The sequence below is a fragment of the Talpa europaea genome (genome assembly GCF_964194135.1).
Source record: "Talpa europaea genome assembly, chromosome: 16".
Classification (NCBI taxonomy): domain Eukaryota; kingdom Metazoa; phylum Chordata; class Mammalia; order Eulipotyphla; family Talpidae; genus Talpa; species Talpa europaea.
The window spans coordinates 18,382,990-18,399,411 of NC_140084.1; the positions used below are offsets into that span (position 1 = coordinate 18,382,990).

The 16,422-nt window shown below is 40.3% G+C and overlaps 1 protein-coding gene across 2 annotated transcripts; it reads right to left on the minus strand.

Moving 5' to 3' along the window:
• Window positions 1-6,060: 6,060 nt before the first annotated feature.
• MPHOSPH6 (M-phase phosphoprotein 6) lies at window positions 6,061-16,209 on the minus strand (the record flags this gene model as incomplete). Of its 2 annotated transcripts, none has more annotated exons than XM_084256791.1 (5): window positions 6,061-6,193; window positions 6,600-6,694; window positions 8,991-9,075; window positions 11,322-11,434; window positions 16,159-16,209. In XM_084256791.1, 5 exons carry the CDS (start codon window positions 16,207-16,209, stop codon window positions 6,061-6,063), a joined length of 477 nt encoding a protein of 158 aa, XP_084112917.1. The 2 variants fall into 2 exon arrangements, with proteins under 2 accessions (XP_084112917.1, XP_084112916.1); XM_084256790.1 differs by having other exon boundaries at window positions 8,985-9,075.
• Window positions 16,210-16,422: the final 213 nt, after the last annotated feature.

The following is a 16,422-nucleotide window of genomic DNA, read 5'->3' on the forward strand; positions in this document are numbered from 1 at the left end:
AGGGCCTGTCGTGAGTAGGAAATGAAGGACAGAAGTCATGGTCTGCCAATGTCAGAATGATATCCTCATTGTCTGATGGTCTTGTTCTATCCTGCTGCAATTTTGCAACAACATAGGCTTATCCCTTGCAGGAAAACCCTGCAAGCAGGGTTTTCTCCCATCCATCATGCTGCTGAAAGATTAGCAAGAGATACATACCATCCAGATCAAATATGCTTTAAGAAGAACTGTGTCCAAGGACTACTACTTTACAACAAGTGTCCTGAAACCCAGAGCATCTTTTCTTTCAAGGTGAGCAAAAACACAAGTCTCCATGGAAAACTAGCAAAATAGGGCCTCCCTGGTGGCCTAGCAAAATAGGGCCTCCTGTGTAGCTATTGCAGCACGAGTTCAATCCCCAGCTGGCCAGAGAGCTGACCCACATGGCGCAGCAGACCTCTCCTGTCTCGCCACCTGCTCCCTTCAGCAGTGTATTTCAGTCAGTCTGCCTGTACTGCTCCTCACTGTCTCTAGTGAATCCTCTCACCTCCCTATACCTCTGGTCTTTACCCCAGTTCTTGAATGCATAAATAAATAAATCTTTTAAAAAATAGCAAAATATGTTGGAAGGAAACTCTAGGATATAAAATTGAGCTGCTGGTTTGGAAATTGGTGTCCTCTCTGTGCAAATGACTTTATCCAGAGCTGAACGGGGTACATATATGGGTTAACAACTTTCATAAGGGTAAAATTTAAAATGAGAATGTACTGCGTAGTGAGAAGTTGCACCTTTGTTAGAACTTAGTCATCAAATAACTTTAACAAACTGCTTATGTAAGAATATTCCTACAGGAGCAGGCAGGTCAGACTACAGACTCTCTTTAAGAAGCTGCCAAAACATCTTGTACTCAAATGATAAGGGCCCTGTGTGTTCTCTGGGGCCAAGCTTGGAAATATGTAAAAGGATTTTGGCAGGCAAAGGAGAAACTGATATCTTCATAAAACACATTAAAAAGAAGACATTCTCCAGGGATTTTCTTGCAACTGCCATTACAGCTACATTTGTCCCTCCCCAAAGAGCCCACTTTGATAAAGTTCATTAACCAAAGTGAATGTCAGGGAATGGATAATTGTATATCCATGAGTGAAATGATGATTATCAGTCAAATTGAATTTTACATCCATTAGCCAATGGTATTCAGTTTTCCTACTGGGATGGCAAAAGGTTTCAATTTTCTGATTTGGTGATGTTGTCTCTGTGACTCTGCCCCCAGAGGGGCAGCTTCTGTGATGGCTGGAGCCACAAACATCACTGACCCCACTGGGGCCATCTTAAGTTGGGTGAACATTTCCACAGACACAATCAAATGGTTGTATTTTTGGCACCATTAGAAATAAACCCGAGCGTAGAAAGACTGAATATACAAAAGGATAATGACCTCACCGTATATAAAAATAGAACTTTGACTCATAATTTGCAGAGACCTGACCAACAAACCAGCCCAATAAGCACAAGGAGTACACCTGATGTAAGTCAGACTTGGCTGAAGTTAGATGGTCCTCTCTAATGACAATCCAGGAAGCCAGACAATAATTTTTGTAACAATTGGCACCAAATGGCCAGGACTAGATTCATAACTGACAGTTTCCCTAATTTTTGTCCCAACTTCCAACTGAGGAGCAATCAGAGAAAGCATGCATCCCTAACTGATCACACAGGATGCCCCACTTCTTTTTCTAATTATCCCGCCCATACTCCCCAGGCCAACAGCCTCCCCTCAAGGTATACCTGAGCCTCCCTCTTTTCCACTGTAAAGTTTTCCCACCTCCCTACCTGCATTTGTGTCTCTGCCACAACAAAAGTGATAGTGACTCCTGTACTACTATATGGTAAGTACAGAGTAGTTTTTTCCTTCTCATTTGGTTGGTATATGTACTGTTGTATACATACATACAGGCTGTAAGCCAATTGGTTTTCAAATCATCTATTATTCACTGAAGAAACATTTACTAAAAGCTTTGATATGGGCCACATTCCTTGCTAGGCACAGAGGCAAAGGAAAGATATGACAGAGTCCCTAACCCCGCGGACAGTAACTTGACAACTAAGAGAAACGTGAATGGCCTAGCAACCAAGTTAATGGGTCTCACTGTGTTGGGGTAGTGTTTTCTAAAAAGGGCATTCTGACTTCTCGTTACACAACTCCCAGGAAGTTATAAATGGCTGAGCATTTTTTCTTTAACAGTTATAAATTTGAATGCAGATTAGAAAAAGGACTTCAAATCTAGCAAGCCTATGATTTCAGATATTATTGCTGTCTTAGAGATGTCTATCAGTCAAGCAACCAAATATAACAGAGAAATTCATTACCAAAAAACTGTTATTTGGTTTTAAAAAACTGAAAAGGCAGAGAGAGAACATTTACGATATCATACAGGAAGCTGCCACTCCTAGTTAGGCAAGAGGTTGCAATTGTTCAGTTTTAGCAGCTCTAGACCTCTGATAAGGTGCTGCTCAGTTAACACCAAAGTCTCTGAGTTGAGTGGGGATCCTTGTGGGCCACGGTGTGGGGCAGATTTCTGAGGGAGTACCTAGTCCTATCAATGACTATTACTGGAACACCAGCCTCTGCCGGGGTGAAGAGGTGTGTTAGGAGTGACAAAGGAACTGGAAGCAGATGGAAAGGACAAAGCCCCTCTTTCCTCCTCTAGACTTGCTGTTTCCCGTGGGTCCTCCATGGGCCGACCCCAAAAAGGCGTCAGCTGGAAGGAGAAATGGGATTTGTTTAGTTCTAGGGCAACTGAGCCTAGATGGGTGAGACTAACGCTGAAAAACAATGGGTTAATATCTGCTACAGTCCACCCCTTGGGCCCTTTAGCATCTACACACTCTTCTAATCATGATTAAACTTCCACAAGAAAAGCAACTCTTTATTTCAACTTAGCAAACTGCAGACATCCTTTGTACAAAAGATGCTCTCACTCTTGAAAATGAGGAGTCACAGTCCCAGTAGATATTGCATTGGTTTCTGGGGGACATTTACACTATGAATCTGACCTCCTGATTATTTTAATTACATCTGGAATTGAGACACAGACCTACCTGACCTTTATTATCTCAAGACTAAACAGCAAAGTCAACCCTCCAAAAACCACCTATAACTAATAAAGATAGAAATTAGTACACACACACTGAGGAAGTAAATATGTGTAGTTTGTTTCTATAATTGGTCACAAGAAGTAGTTAATAAACTTCATTGCTCCCCAAAAGAAAAATATCAGATGGTTTCACTTATAGGGAGAACACAGGGAAACCATACAAAGGATCAGGGGGAAAAAAGACAAAACTAGCAGTCAAACTATAAATCAGAGACATTCAACAGGAGAGAGGGAGATGAAAACAGGGAAGGGAAGAGCACAAGAGACTAGGGTGACGTTTCACGGGTGTCTTGATGATATTTTTTTTAAAAAAATATTTATTTATTTATTTATACAAGCACTGGGTACAATCAGAAGTGCGGGAGGGTGAGAGAACTCACCAGAGCCAGAGCGGGCAACAGAATAGGCAGACTGACGAAATACACTGCTGAGGGGAGCAGCGGGTGTGGCAGGAGAGGTCTGTTGCACCATGCGGGACCCTCGCCGGTGGCAGGGGATCCAACCGGCGCTGCAGAGGCTGCAGGCAGCCTTGCAGCCCAGTGCTCAACCGCTGCGCCACCAGGGAAGGCCCCTTGGTGGTGATAATTTTATGGGGATTACACCTGAGAGGAGAAATCAAATATTGTACAAAAATGAACATTGATGTAAAAGATGTGTAAATAAAAATAGGCACACTTCATTCTTCCCCTATACATTCTGTTTCCTTTCCTCAGCCAGAATCTCAGCTGCTAGCGTTTGTATATGGTAGGGGGACACCAAAACTTCATTGCCTCAATGGTTGAAATCATTCCTGTCTCTTAGATGTGGCTGCAGTTTTTCATTAAAATTTGTTATGGGAAAGAGAAGTATTAAAAGATGCCCTAGAGAATGTCCTTGGTTCCAGGTCTCCATCACCATACACGAACACCACAAATACTCCTTTGTCCACAAGGTCACATTCACCAGCCAGGAGACTTAAACTCCTGGCCTAAGTTGAGTGGTGAAATGACTAGTCTTCATGGAACCACTATTGTGTTCCCTGGTAGGAGCACTCTTCCTTTATCAAAACTGAGGGTCAGGACATAAATGATTGAGCAGGTTACTGGGTCTAACAGAGAGAGGAGTCACTCTTTCCATCTCTGGTTGATTCTATACCATACACTCTATGATGACAGCAACAGTTCTTTGATGATCAGTGACTCAAAGCATTAATCAGTTTGTAAGATGCAGTGCTGTATCCCATGGAGGGCCAGCACCAAGTCTTCCGTATTATTCCACCATTCTACTCTATCTGCAGTTCCCGGGTGATGGGTTGTGTACTAAGACAAGTGAATTCCAGAGACAGAAGCCCAATACTCACTTCTTTTACCATAAAATGGGACCCATCTATTAGAAGTAATGCTGTGTAGATTATCATGAGATTGAATAAAACATTAAATAACTCTGTGGATTGTTTTGGTGGCAGTGCACTGGGAATAATTTCCAGCTTCTGTCCCAAGATGTCAAGATCTGGAAGGTACACTGCATCCACCTTCACAATGGTAAGAGCCAGAGGAAATGAAAATTTACAACTTTTTTTTTTTTTTGTAATTCACCAGAGCTGAGATCATGGAGCAATCAAAATCTAAAGCAATTCAAAGACACACACCGCTCATTTAGTTGCTAAGAACAAAATGAAATGAAATCAGTATTTCTTAGAAGTTGTCCAGACAAGCCGACAGAACACAGATACACTTAATTCCATGGCTTTCTTACCTTATTTAAAAAAAGGCTCAGAAAGTAGATGGTCTGGTTAGTGGTAAATTCTACTGTGCTGTTCCACAACAAACTGATGATTGTTTCTGACCTAAAACAGCAGTTTTCTATGACCCAACCATACATATCACTATATTCAGTACTAATGCCTAGTTTTTTTTCCCCTTGATATTTAAAAGCACATTTCATTCTTTGTTAAAAGCTGCTGGCAATTGCCCCGGTGCAGTTTTTTTTTTTAATTTTTATATATTTTTTACATCATTCAATTTTGTACAATGTATGCTTCCTCTTATCAGTTATAGTCACTGTGAAATTCCCACCACCAATTCACCTGTGTACCATCACCATAGTCCCTTGTTGGATCCTACTCCCTTCTCCACCCTCCCCGCCCCCCCCCACAGAATGTCTCTGGTTTATAGCTGCCTGTTGATTTTGATTTTTACTTTATTATAATTACTATTTTTTTCTTGATCCCCTATGTGGGCCTTCTACATTCCTCTTATAAGTGAAACCATCTGGTATTTTTCTTTCTTTTTCTGTAAATGCCTGATTTTTAAAAGTTACTACTTGGACAAAAGTTCAGATATTGAGTTAAGCTAATATTTTCATTTGGAAAACATAACAGAATAGAAAATACTTATGAAAACAGATATTTATTATAGAATTTTTTTTTTAATTAAAGGTTTTAAACAAAAACCTGTAATTCCAAAAACTAACAATGACTTGTAGCAGATAAATATTTCAGTCTGGAGAGGTGTGTTTGTTCTGCATGAGTTTACATATAATAAATTCTCATGACTGATTCTAAAATATATGTATGAATTGGCTTCACATGATTAATAATTTAAGTGAAATATAAACAGGGGAATTTAAACATTTGTATTCTGAGTCAATTCAAGGTCAGTGATTGTTCTGAAAAAATCTGAGGTCAAAAAATCTTCAGGAAACAAGTATATATCTAAGACAATTTGAAGATTAAGGGCTAAAATCCCATTCTCAATGAATACTATTAAGCAAAGGATGTATAACATCCATCACACAGCTGTTTCAAAAACAGCTTGTTTCTAACACACATTTACAAATAAATGTTACATATTAAAAACTATAGAGACACCACCAGAATGAATTCTAAAATATGCAGCAAAATTTTCACAAGGCATCCCTGAGCCGTATCTTAAGGCACACATTTTAATCTTGGGGTTTTAAGAACATCTTCTTTGCTTTAATGGGTTTTATGTCTCCATTTTCATCTTCTTCATAATTGGCCCGGTCTCTCTTTTTGGCAAACTTTTTTCCAATTGTCCCCACCAATGTCTCATACCTGTTAAGATGATACACAACACAAGTTTACTTTTAAATGGTAAGAATCAAGTACTGTCAAAGATATCAAACCAAGTATGCAACAAAGAATAAGAAAAATCAGAATACAATTATAAGAAACCATCTAATTAAAAACTTTATGAACGTCTCCTAAGAAAGCTTAAATTCCCCAATGTTTTTTGTGTTTTCCCACTGTCCTAGAGATATGCTTTCAAATGTGTATTGGAAGTAGCACTGGAAATTAACCTGCCATCACCTGCCTGTGACCAAGGTATGAATCCTTGTTACTTAGCCATGTTAGAGAAAGCAGTAATCTTCCTGTTGGGGTAGACCACAGGTGAGATGGGCAGGTGAGAACCAGTGACTGCTGGGCCCAGATCACAAAGCTGTTCCAAGGGGACAGTTACCTTCTAGCCATTTCTTCATCTGACACATCTAGCTCCACTGTTTCATCTTCAACTTCCTCTGGTTTGTTCTTAGCATTCATCTGAAGCATTAATTTCTGAAAAATACACCAATGCTGTCTATCAGAGCTGGGAAAGGCTTGTGAAGGGAACTTGTGTCAAACGTATTTGATAGAGAAACACAAATCACAGAAGCTACAGCACTTGCCAAAATTTGTAAGGGGTTCTATATAACAGAACAGTATTTCACAAGTGCTAAGGTAAGTCAACTTTGATTTTTAAGATAAAACAAAGTCCCACTAGATTAGATTTACTGTTTGTGAATTTAAATGGTATTTTAGATCTAAATTTTATTATTAGTTACTTACATAAAAGCAGGCATGCTGCTAACACTGGAGGAGGGGAGGGAGAGAAAAAGTTAACTCTTAAATTTCCCCAAAACTTCCTATCTTTGCACCAAATGGAAGAAGTACTACAGTCAAAAGTAATTTTAAATGCATTTTGTTTCAATTGGGGGGTGGGGGGGGGAGGGATAGAAATTGCTAGATGGAAGATCTGGAACACTGGTCCTGAGGGGAAGGAGAAGGATTTGCATCACTGAGCCCCCAAGCACAAGGGGAATAATGCAGCCCCATGATGTCCATGTGCCAGGGTTCTCGCCTCCATCTCCTTTCCTCACATGAACTGTTTCTGACACTCTCGACTGGTTCTTTTCAAGCTGTACAATACCTTCTTTGTAACAAGGACAGGATGAAGAAGGGAAAGCAGAATAGAAAGTAGTCTCAGCTAGCTTTTCCAGTGTTTGAGGGACTGAAAATAAAATCATTTGAGGAATACAAGCTCTATGAGGGAGCAGACTGATTCCCAGTGACTCAGGGCTGATGCACCAGAGGACAGAATGTTTACTGAGTAAATAAACTCTATTACAGATGTCACTAGACATGCATACAATAGTAAATATATTTTCTAAGTACAATCCTCTTGTAATAAAGTGCTCTTAAGTTGGTATCATCACGAGTCATATAGAACTGCACTCATATTTGATGACAGCGCAGATCTAGAAGCCAAATAGTACGAAGCCTTTTCCAAAGAAAATGTCTTCAGTGTTAAAGAGTGCAGTAGTAGAAGCCATATTCTAATAACTTCCACATAACATTCCAAGAGCCAGGTCAACTCCTTTCCCCCACCTGCCAGACATACTCAAGGGTGCTCACCTCCCCACAATCATAGTTTTTTGGCATTGCAAACTCCATCATCTGTGCTTTCTCCCCACCCTTACCCCCTCACTCCACTATCCTCTTTCTCTGCCCAATTTAAAATTTTAAGAAGGCCAAAGCCAGGAAATTATGTACTAAAAACAAACACAGTGATGACACTGTGTAAAGTGCACAAAACACCTTAATTATATATCCCTTCAGAATAGGGAAAAAAAGAAAACCAACATGTGATTGTTAAATGAACTCTGGCAACTAGCTTGGTTAACTGTGGTTCTCTATAGGCATCTGTAGAGAAGTTGGTTTTCAACCAGGGAGCCTTTGGAAATATCTGAAGACATTAATTGCTACAACGGTGTTTGTGTGAGTGTATGTACACATACTTGCAGGCGTGTGTGTATACTACTAGTGTCTAGTGAATATGGCATGGAGGCGAGGGAGGCTGCAAATATCCTGCAATCCACAGGACAGACTCCACCACAAAAACTGACCTGGTTTCAAATGCCAGTAGTGCCAGGGTTGGGAAATCCTGGCTTCAAGTGAGTTATAAAACTAAAGCTTTATATTACAAATCTCCATTTGGTCTGTCAAGTACATGATAGGATGACTTTTAATATATGAGCCAGAGTTTGAGTAAATATTTGCCAAGTGTAGGCCTATGCTTCTCCACAAACTTGAGACAGGAAAATTCAAATGAATGGCTCATTTATAAGGAGAATATTTACTTTTCAAACAAACTTTGCAAAGGCTTCATTTAAAAACCTATTTACAAGCTTGAATTAAAACCTGTCCATTAAAAAGTCAAATTACTCAATTTTTAAGTTCTCATTTTTCCATTAGAAGAGATATATTTATAGATGCCAGAAAATAATTTTTCATAATAGCATCATATGAATAAAATCTTGACATTCCTATAAAAGACATGAGCTGAAATTCTAACACTTACAGTGGCACTGTCAGGGACTGTATATTGCTAAATTATCTACTCAATTCTACCATGAAACTAGACTGCAGTGCCTGCAATTTCTTTAAATAGCTATGGCAATATTTCGAGACTTGTTATTTTCCTTATAATGAGGAGACTGGTACTTGATGGGGAAAAATCTAAATCCAATTATTAGCAGAAAGAATTCAATTGGAAAATTTTAAAATCTGAAGCAATTATATTTAATACCTCAACCTCAGGATTGAATCCTCTGAATGACATTCTTCCATAGAGAAGATCTTCACACAACAAGAAACTTTGCTCTTCTATTATGAAACTCCTAAATGGGAAAATAAACCTGTATTAATAGCATATATACTTATAATAAAACACAGATTTCAAATGAAAAATCAATTTTATGCTTCTCAAATACAGTAAGATTTCTAATCTAGGGTTAGAAATAAAAATGGATTAATTGGGCTGGCAAAGGCCTGAGAACAAGAGCTGCAGAGTGGAGGTACAACATCTTCTAAACATATTTAATTTGCACAAAACTTCATAGAGACCTGAAGTATTTATAGTAAACCTGAATTTTCCAAATTTGAAGCAGTTTCCTTGACATTTATTCCCCTCACCAACTTCTTGATAAAACCCCAGAAGTCAGAGTCCTGAGCAGCTTTTAAGAGTATACTAGTTGGTGCTCTTAGCCAAGCAGGATGGAATTTAATGTGAGGATACTGGGGTATGTCACAGGATTACTGGGAAAGCTAGATCAGTGGGACAAAAAATGGGCAGAAATCTTTCCTGTTGCCCCAGAAACAGGATGCAGGTGTGGATAACTCCATCAACAAAAGGGAGTCAAGGTGTTGGGCTTCCCCAGCACTGTTCTCCTCAGCAGTCAGCAGAGGTTTGTTTCTGATGCTGCTATTGACCTCAGAGGGACACAGAAAATTCTATTAGGGAGGTAACACTATCAGTTCCAAGTTCCCAGAAATGCAGCTGGAGCCAGTTAATGGTTAATCATGAAAAGAGGGTACAATTCAGTGAATTAACAGTTACTCCAAAGAGGGAATGCAATTCGGTGGTTAGAGTTTAATGCCACTTGTTTCTAAATTTTTAGTTCAAGGGAGTTTTTATGTTGCTTCAAAACCATGATGATATTAATGAATGATTGATACCATATAATGAAATGAGTAACACTTGGAAAAGCTATACAACTCATTAACGTAGTATTTTCCAAGTGAGAAATGCAAGACATTATGAACTCACGCATGGATAAGAGATCTATTTATCCAAAGTATAAAACAGAACAATGATTAAGAAAAGTTCACTCATGTTTTCAGATTCTACACTGCAACAAAACCTTACGAAACTACTATTTACTGAGTTTTGGAGTAGTATCAAGAATTATCATCTCAGGGACCTCCCCAGTGGTGCAAGGGGTTAAGCACAGCACTATGAAGCTATCTGAAGCCTCTGCAGCACGAGTTCGACCCCCAGCTAGCCAGAGAGCTATCCACATGGCACAGGAGACCTCTCCTGTCTTGCCTGCTGCTCCCCTCAGCAGTGTATTTTGGTCAGTCTGCCTGTTCTGTTCCCCACTCTGTCTCTGGTGAATTCTCCCTGCATCTCTCGCCTGTACCCCAGTTCTTGTAGGAGACATCAAGTGCTTAGTCAGTTCCCAACACACACTATCAACTAAATAAATGTTAGATGAGATGACTGGTATCATACGTAGTGAAAACTAAAACCATAAAATTCTTGACCTTGTTGCATAAGGATGATCGAGAGGTGACCTGAGGACGGCAAGGGAAAGGGCTGGCAGGAACGCTGAGAAAACTCGCATGTGCCAGGGTGGAAAACCACCTGGAAGGGATGCCCCGAACTCGCTTTGTCCTTGGAAGTCTCCTTGGTCGTAACTTAGCAACAGAGGCTCACCAGGACAGGCATGTCCGATAAGCCCAAGGGCTCACGTAGGTGGTGTGTATGAGCTTACGTACATGGCTTTCTCCGACTTATGATAAAATGCGGATGTGTCTGTTCATACTTCCTATATAACCATGCTGAGAAAAACAGAGAATCACTGCTTGTAGCTGACAGCAGTCCCCCGTCTGGTGGGTCCTTCGCGATCAGCGTCCCAGGTCTCAGAATCCACTAGAGGCTCACAGACCTGACTTTAGAAGCTCAATTTAATGGAGAACTATATTGAAACAAATTAGAGAGGCGTGAAGTAAATGTCAAATTTTCAGAATTTAGTATTACTGAGAGGATACTGAAGATTCTCCCAGAAGGCCCCTAATTATTAACAGAGACATATGGGCCAGATTCCTTCATTCAATGTAAAAAAAAATAAAATAAAAAAGAGCAATGTTACAAATGACAGCCCAGGGCCAGTAAAAATGTATAAATCCTCCAGAAAAAAAATTTGATAGATTTAATAACATTAGAAAACTATATGTGAGGCTAACTCAAAAAACTGAACAGAGACTATTTTACAGGCTTTGTTACTGGAACAATGAATCACATTTCCAAGGATCTCCTTTTGAATGTATAAAGCATCATCAAATATATCACTAATAAACCTACTCTTTCTCTTTAAGTTCTGGCAAATCCAAGTACCAGTGTTCTTCACTAATGATTTTCTTTTCTTCCTCTTCTAGTTGTTTCTTGGTTTCTGAGTCCAGTCCCCTTTGCATGAACTGCCAAAACAAAATAAAGTCAGTGTCAGCAACTCATTTTCCACTTAGAGGAAAAGTCAAATAACTTTATTCTTACTCTTGCTCCCATGCATTTCTCCAGAAATTCCAAAGGGGGTAGTGATTCAAGATGGGGGAGGGGTAACCAAGCAGCTTAGCTCTGCCCCTGATAACATCACAGTGGACTAGGAGGGAGCCCATCAAAGCACAGAAGAAAGCGCTTCCTTCAGAAGACTTTAAGTCTTCACCATATTTTAGTTTTTCCAATTTAATAAAACAGATAACAAAAAACTATTAAGTATCAAACTCAGTATTTCAGTATTGCACAATGGTCACAGAGGCAAAAGAATGACCCCTACAGGTCAGGACAGGTAGGTAAAGACAGAAGGTGAGAAGGCAAGATTCAACTCCATACTTTCTGAATCTCTCCTGGTCTATGGAGACACCGCTCTTCGCAACTGACGGTCTTGGTTTGGAATAGCCCCTGATATTGGTTAAAGCTACTCCACTTCTGTGAAATCATCCCTGACAGTTGCAAGCAAAATAAGCACCTCATCTAGAAACATCCCAAGACACCCTCACATAGTCTCACCACATTTTAATTTCTTGAGCATCTGTCTCCTCTGCAGACCAGCAGGGTAGGGACTATATCTAAATAATCTCCATTAGTAACGGCATGACTGATGCTTAGTAAGAACTTTATAAATGTAGACCAAAGCAAAATGGTATTTACAAGTCTGTTCTTCACTTATGTATCTAGCCTCTGAAATGGTCATCAACTCTGCAACTGCTCTTTTTTCTCAAATTGACTAAGCAAATTCAAAACATCTGATAGAGAAATCAGCTGTTTAGCTGCTAGTCTCTCCCTAGCACAAATAATGTTTCTATTTCCTCAGGAGTTAATCACAGCAAAATGGTAAGTATCAATGCCAGAAAACAAATTCAGGACACAAACAGGAGCCTCCAAGCTGTCAGGTCTAGGGTTCTACTGGTTGCTATTTAGCCACATTTTGTTCTCTTATCAGTCTGCCTATTATTTTACCTCTATTACAGTGTTTCCAAAAACACAAGCATTTTTAGGCATAAGGGCTTTACCAATGACTAAGTGAAATAACAAATCTTCAAAAGCATCACAAACTGTGAGGATACCATCACATTCTAATGAGGGATGTAAAAATGGTACAGTCTCTGTGGAAAACAGTCTAACCGTTTCTTACTAAAGTGAACATGTACTTACCACATGAACAAGCAACTGTCCTCTTAGGCATTTATCCTAGGGAACTGAAAACTTTCATTCTCCTGAAAACTTACACAGGAATATTCATAGCAGCTTTGCTTGTAATAGCCCCAAATTGGAAACAACCAAGTACTCTTCGAAAGATGAATGGTTAAGTATTATGGTACAGTTGCATACATATATATGTAGACCAAAGTCTATGTGCACCCCTTCAAACACACCCCAAATGGTGAAATCTGAGTTAATTTTGTGGGTGTACCATGGTCAATTTCCTGCCCTGGCACTGCAGAGTGATGTAAGATGCTATCACTGCAGGAGGTGCAGTGAAGGTACACAGGAACTCCATACATTGTTTGCAACTTCCTATGACTCTCATTATTTTAAACAAATGTAAAAGAAAAGAAATGCCTGCAAACTCTAATGTTTTGTACTCCCCATCTTTTCACCTCATCTTTTTACCTTCATCTTAGGAAACAATTGGCAGTTATTATACAGGAACTGTACTTCCCCTTCCTTCTGCCTCTGCTATTCAACATCAAGACTGTTTTTCACCCGGCAAAATATTCACTCGTGAAGGCCCAGAGCAGGAGTCTTTTGTTTGGTAAGCTTACCTGACTGCTGTATGGTCTAGCTGGTCCTAGACCTGTTCCCAAAGAGAAAAACCTCACCCCACTTCTAAGACAGCTTTATTAACAGTTGGTTTATTGTTCATTATGTCGCTTCTGAAGGCTGAGGTTCAGATTCTGAATAGCAGACCATGGTCCATGGTCGTCTTGTATTACTGGTACTAGGGCTGTACCTTGTGTACAGAGTTTAATGATTCTCTGAATATAAGTGAGATGCTAGACATGTCTTATTTTTTCCAAACTCCCTTCCTTGTGTGGGTCTCTTTAAACCCAGATGCATCATCTCACCACTCACATTCTTTAGTGGTAAAATTCACCAAACTTGCCCAAATGCCTTGTTATCTTCTACTTTTATTCAAATAGATGTTTTTTTTTTTTTATTTTTGGTTAAAGTATCTATCTACTTACCTATCTATTACACATGTGGAAAAGACAGAACATCTGTGACTATAAATCTAGCAACTCCAGACTTAGGGAGCAATTAAATTCACCTGACTCCATAGCATTTAGGAACACTTTAAAGCTGGTGATTTAACTTTACTCATAAATGAGGACCTAGAGCAAGCATTGCAAACTACAGTCCTCAGGCTGGATGTTTGTTGTTATAAACAAAGTTTTACTGCAAGAGAGCCATGCTCATTTGGTTTTGGGCTACAATGGCACAGCTGAGTAGTTGCAACAGAGATCATTTGGCCCATGAGCCTAAAATGTTTACAGAAAATTTCCCTAACTCCTTGTCCTAGGTGATCAAGAGTTAAAAATCACAAGTAAATATCCTCTGTATACACATTCCATCACACTAACAAATCCTCCACCCACATCCTTTACTTTCTACTTCCCATTAGAATGACCCTCTACTCCTCAAAAGGCAATCAATTCAGATGAGCTCAAGAACATGTGATGACAAAGTGAGAATTAAATCCTCTATCCTCTGATTACTGCTCTATACTTAGCTCTGGCTGAAGAGCTACACTGGATACTGCAACCTAACACAGCTGCTCTATTCCTTCTCACAAGACACTTCTCTAAATATACCTACCTATAAAAGAGGGATATGTATGTGTGTGTATACATACATAGACACTTCTGCTATCCCACCACTAAATTCTTTCTATCAACAACTGATGTGCTTAACTGAACTAGAAAATTTGGGTGATATTTTTTCTCCTTTGCGTACAATATAATAAGTCACCCCAACCATTTAGGTAGGAGTGGATAATTTTTTTAAAGCTAATTTCTTCCTTCCTAATTCTCAGCTGTTGGCCCAAATCACTCAGTTTTCATCTGTGTTATTCCAAAGACTAAATAAAACCACCACTAATTTTTTTTCAATGTCTGCTTTGTCAATTCACTCACTTTCTCTAACATCTACATGATTCAAACTATAAACCAAAAGAAACTGTTCAGTAAAAACTTCATAGTATGCATGAAAGAAGTACTTTGGAAACCTAAGTTACGCTACAGTTTTTTCTTTAGTTCCACCATATTCATGTAACTTCTAAGAATTTACATTTCTTTGTAAGTAGTTAGTGACAACCAGTACAGAGCAACTGTCCAACTAGTTATTAGCTGTGTAATTAGTGTTGCCGTGGTTGTAAAAGAGATAATCACTGTACTCATCTCAAAGTTATTAAGTAGATTGCATGGAAACGACTTAAAACAGTGTCTGGGTCATAGCTAAGACTATATTATTATCTAAGTTTTAAAGCTTATTTTCCCTTTTTTATTTTTCCTTTTTTATTCTTGTATTCATTGTAGCTACCTTTTTTTTTTTTTTTTTTTTTCACTTTAAAAAGATGTGGTTAAGGGTCTCCCCTGGTGGCACAGCGGTTGAGCGCTGGGCTGTGAAGCTGCCTGCAGCCTCTGCAGCGCCGGTTTGATCCCCGGCCACCGGTGAGGGTCCCACATGGCGTGCAGACCTCTCCTGCCGCCTGCTGCTCCCCTCAGCAGTGTACTTCGTCAGTCTGCCTGCTCTGCTCCCCGCTCTGGCTCTGGTGAATTCTCTCACCCTCCCGTGCTTCTGACTGTACCCAGTGCTTGAATGAATGAATGAATGAATGAATAAATAAATAAATCTTTAAAAAAAAATGTGGTAAAGTTGATTCAATCTCAATTCCATCAGTTTTGCTCACAGTTGGGTGACAGTTCACTTTCACCTCAACTGTTATAATTTTCCACCGCCACTGAACCCTCCGCCAGGGCATCAGAACTTCTAGCATGTCTTTATGACTGCAAGCTTGTCCCTTATTGGCTCTTCCTTTGACAAATGTATTCTCCACAGGAGAATTAAAGTAATCTTGAAAAGAAGTACAACTGAAGATACTGTTTCCCGTGCTCAATAGCTCCTCAGTGCTCACAAGAAAAAAAAATCCTAAATCTGGTTAACACTTCCTGTACGTTGTGAACAGTGGATACTTTTCCAGGGCCATTTCTTGCTAATTGCTTTCCAGACATACGAAATTACCTTTGAATTTTGAATATCTCCTTGTGTGTGTCTGCGTTTTGTCTCCCAGATTTCTGAACTCACTTTCCCCTCAGGTCACGTCGCTATGCCAACAGCCCCACCACCTTTCAGTCTCTACTTAAGAGCCACTTCCCCCACACACCCAAGTAAGTTTTTGGGGTTCCCAGCTCTTGCTTTAAGCATCACCTCACTAAGTTTGTCTCGCCCACCGAACCACTGGCTTAAGGAGAGAATCTGCTGCATTTATAATCCGGTTATAGTGCCTAACGCAGAGCAGGCGTAAATGAATGAACGTGAGAACTGTTCCAGAGGAGCCTCTCTAATAACCCCCAACTGCCCGCCGCCAGGGCCTCCGCCCCCCTGCCGCCCGGCCCGATTTCCCCACCCCGCGTTCTCGCACCTTCATGCGCAGCAGATTCTTGGACAACCTAGTCTTGCGCTCGGCCGCCATGTTGGCTCCAGCCCGGCGCCACCAGCCACGAAGCCGCCGCGCATGCGCGCTGCTGCTTGCGCCGCGCCGCGCCGACGCCTTACGTAGCGTGCGTCCTCCTGCCACGTGGCCCCGCCCCCGCTTCTCTTGCCTGTGGAGTCGCAGGCTGTTCGCGCGCTTCGCCTCAGGGAGCGCTCGCCTCCTGAAGAAGCTCTCTGTGAGGGCGAGGCCGCC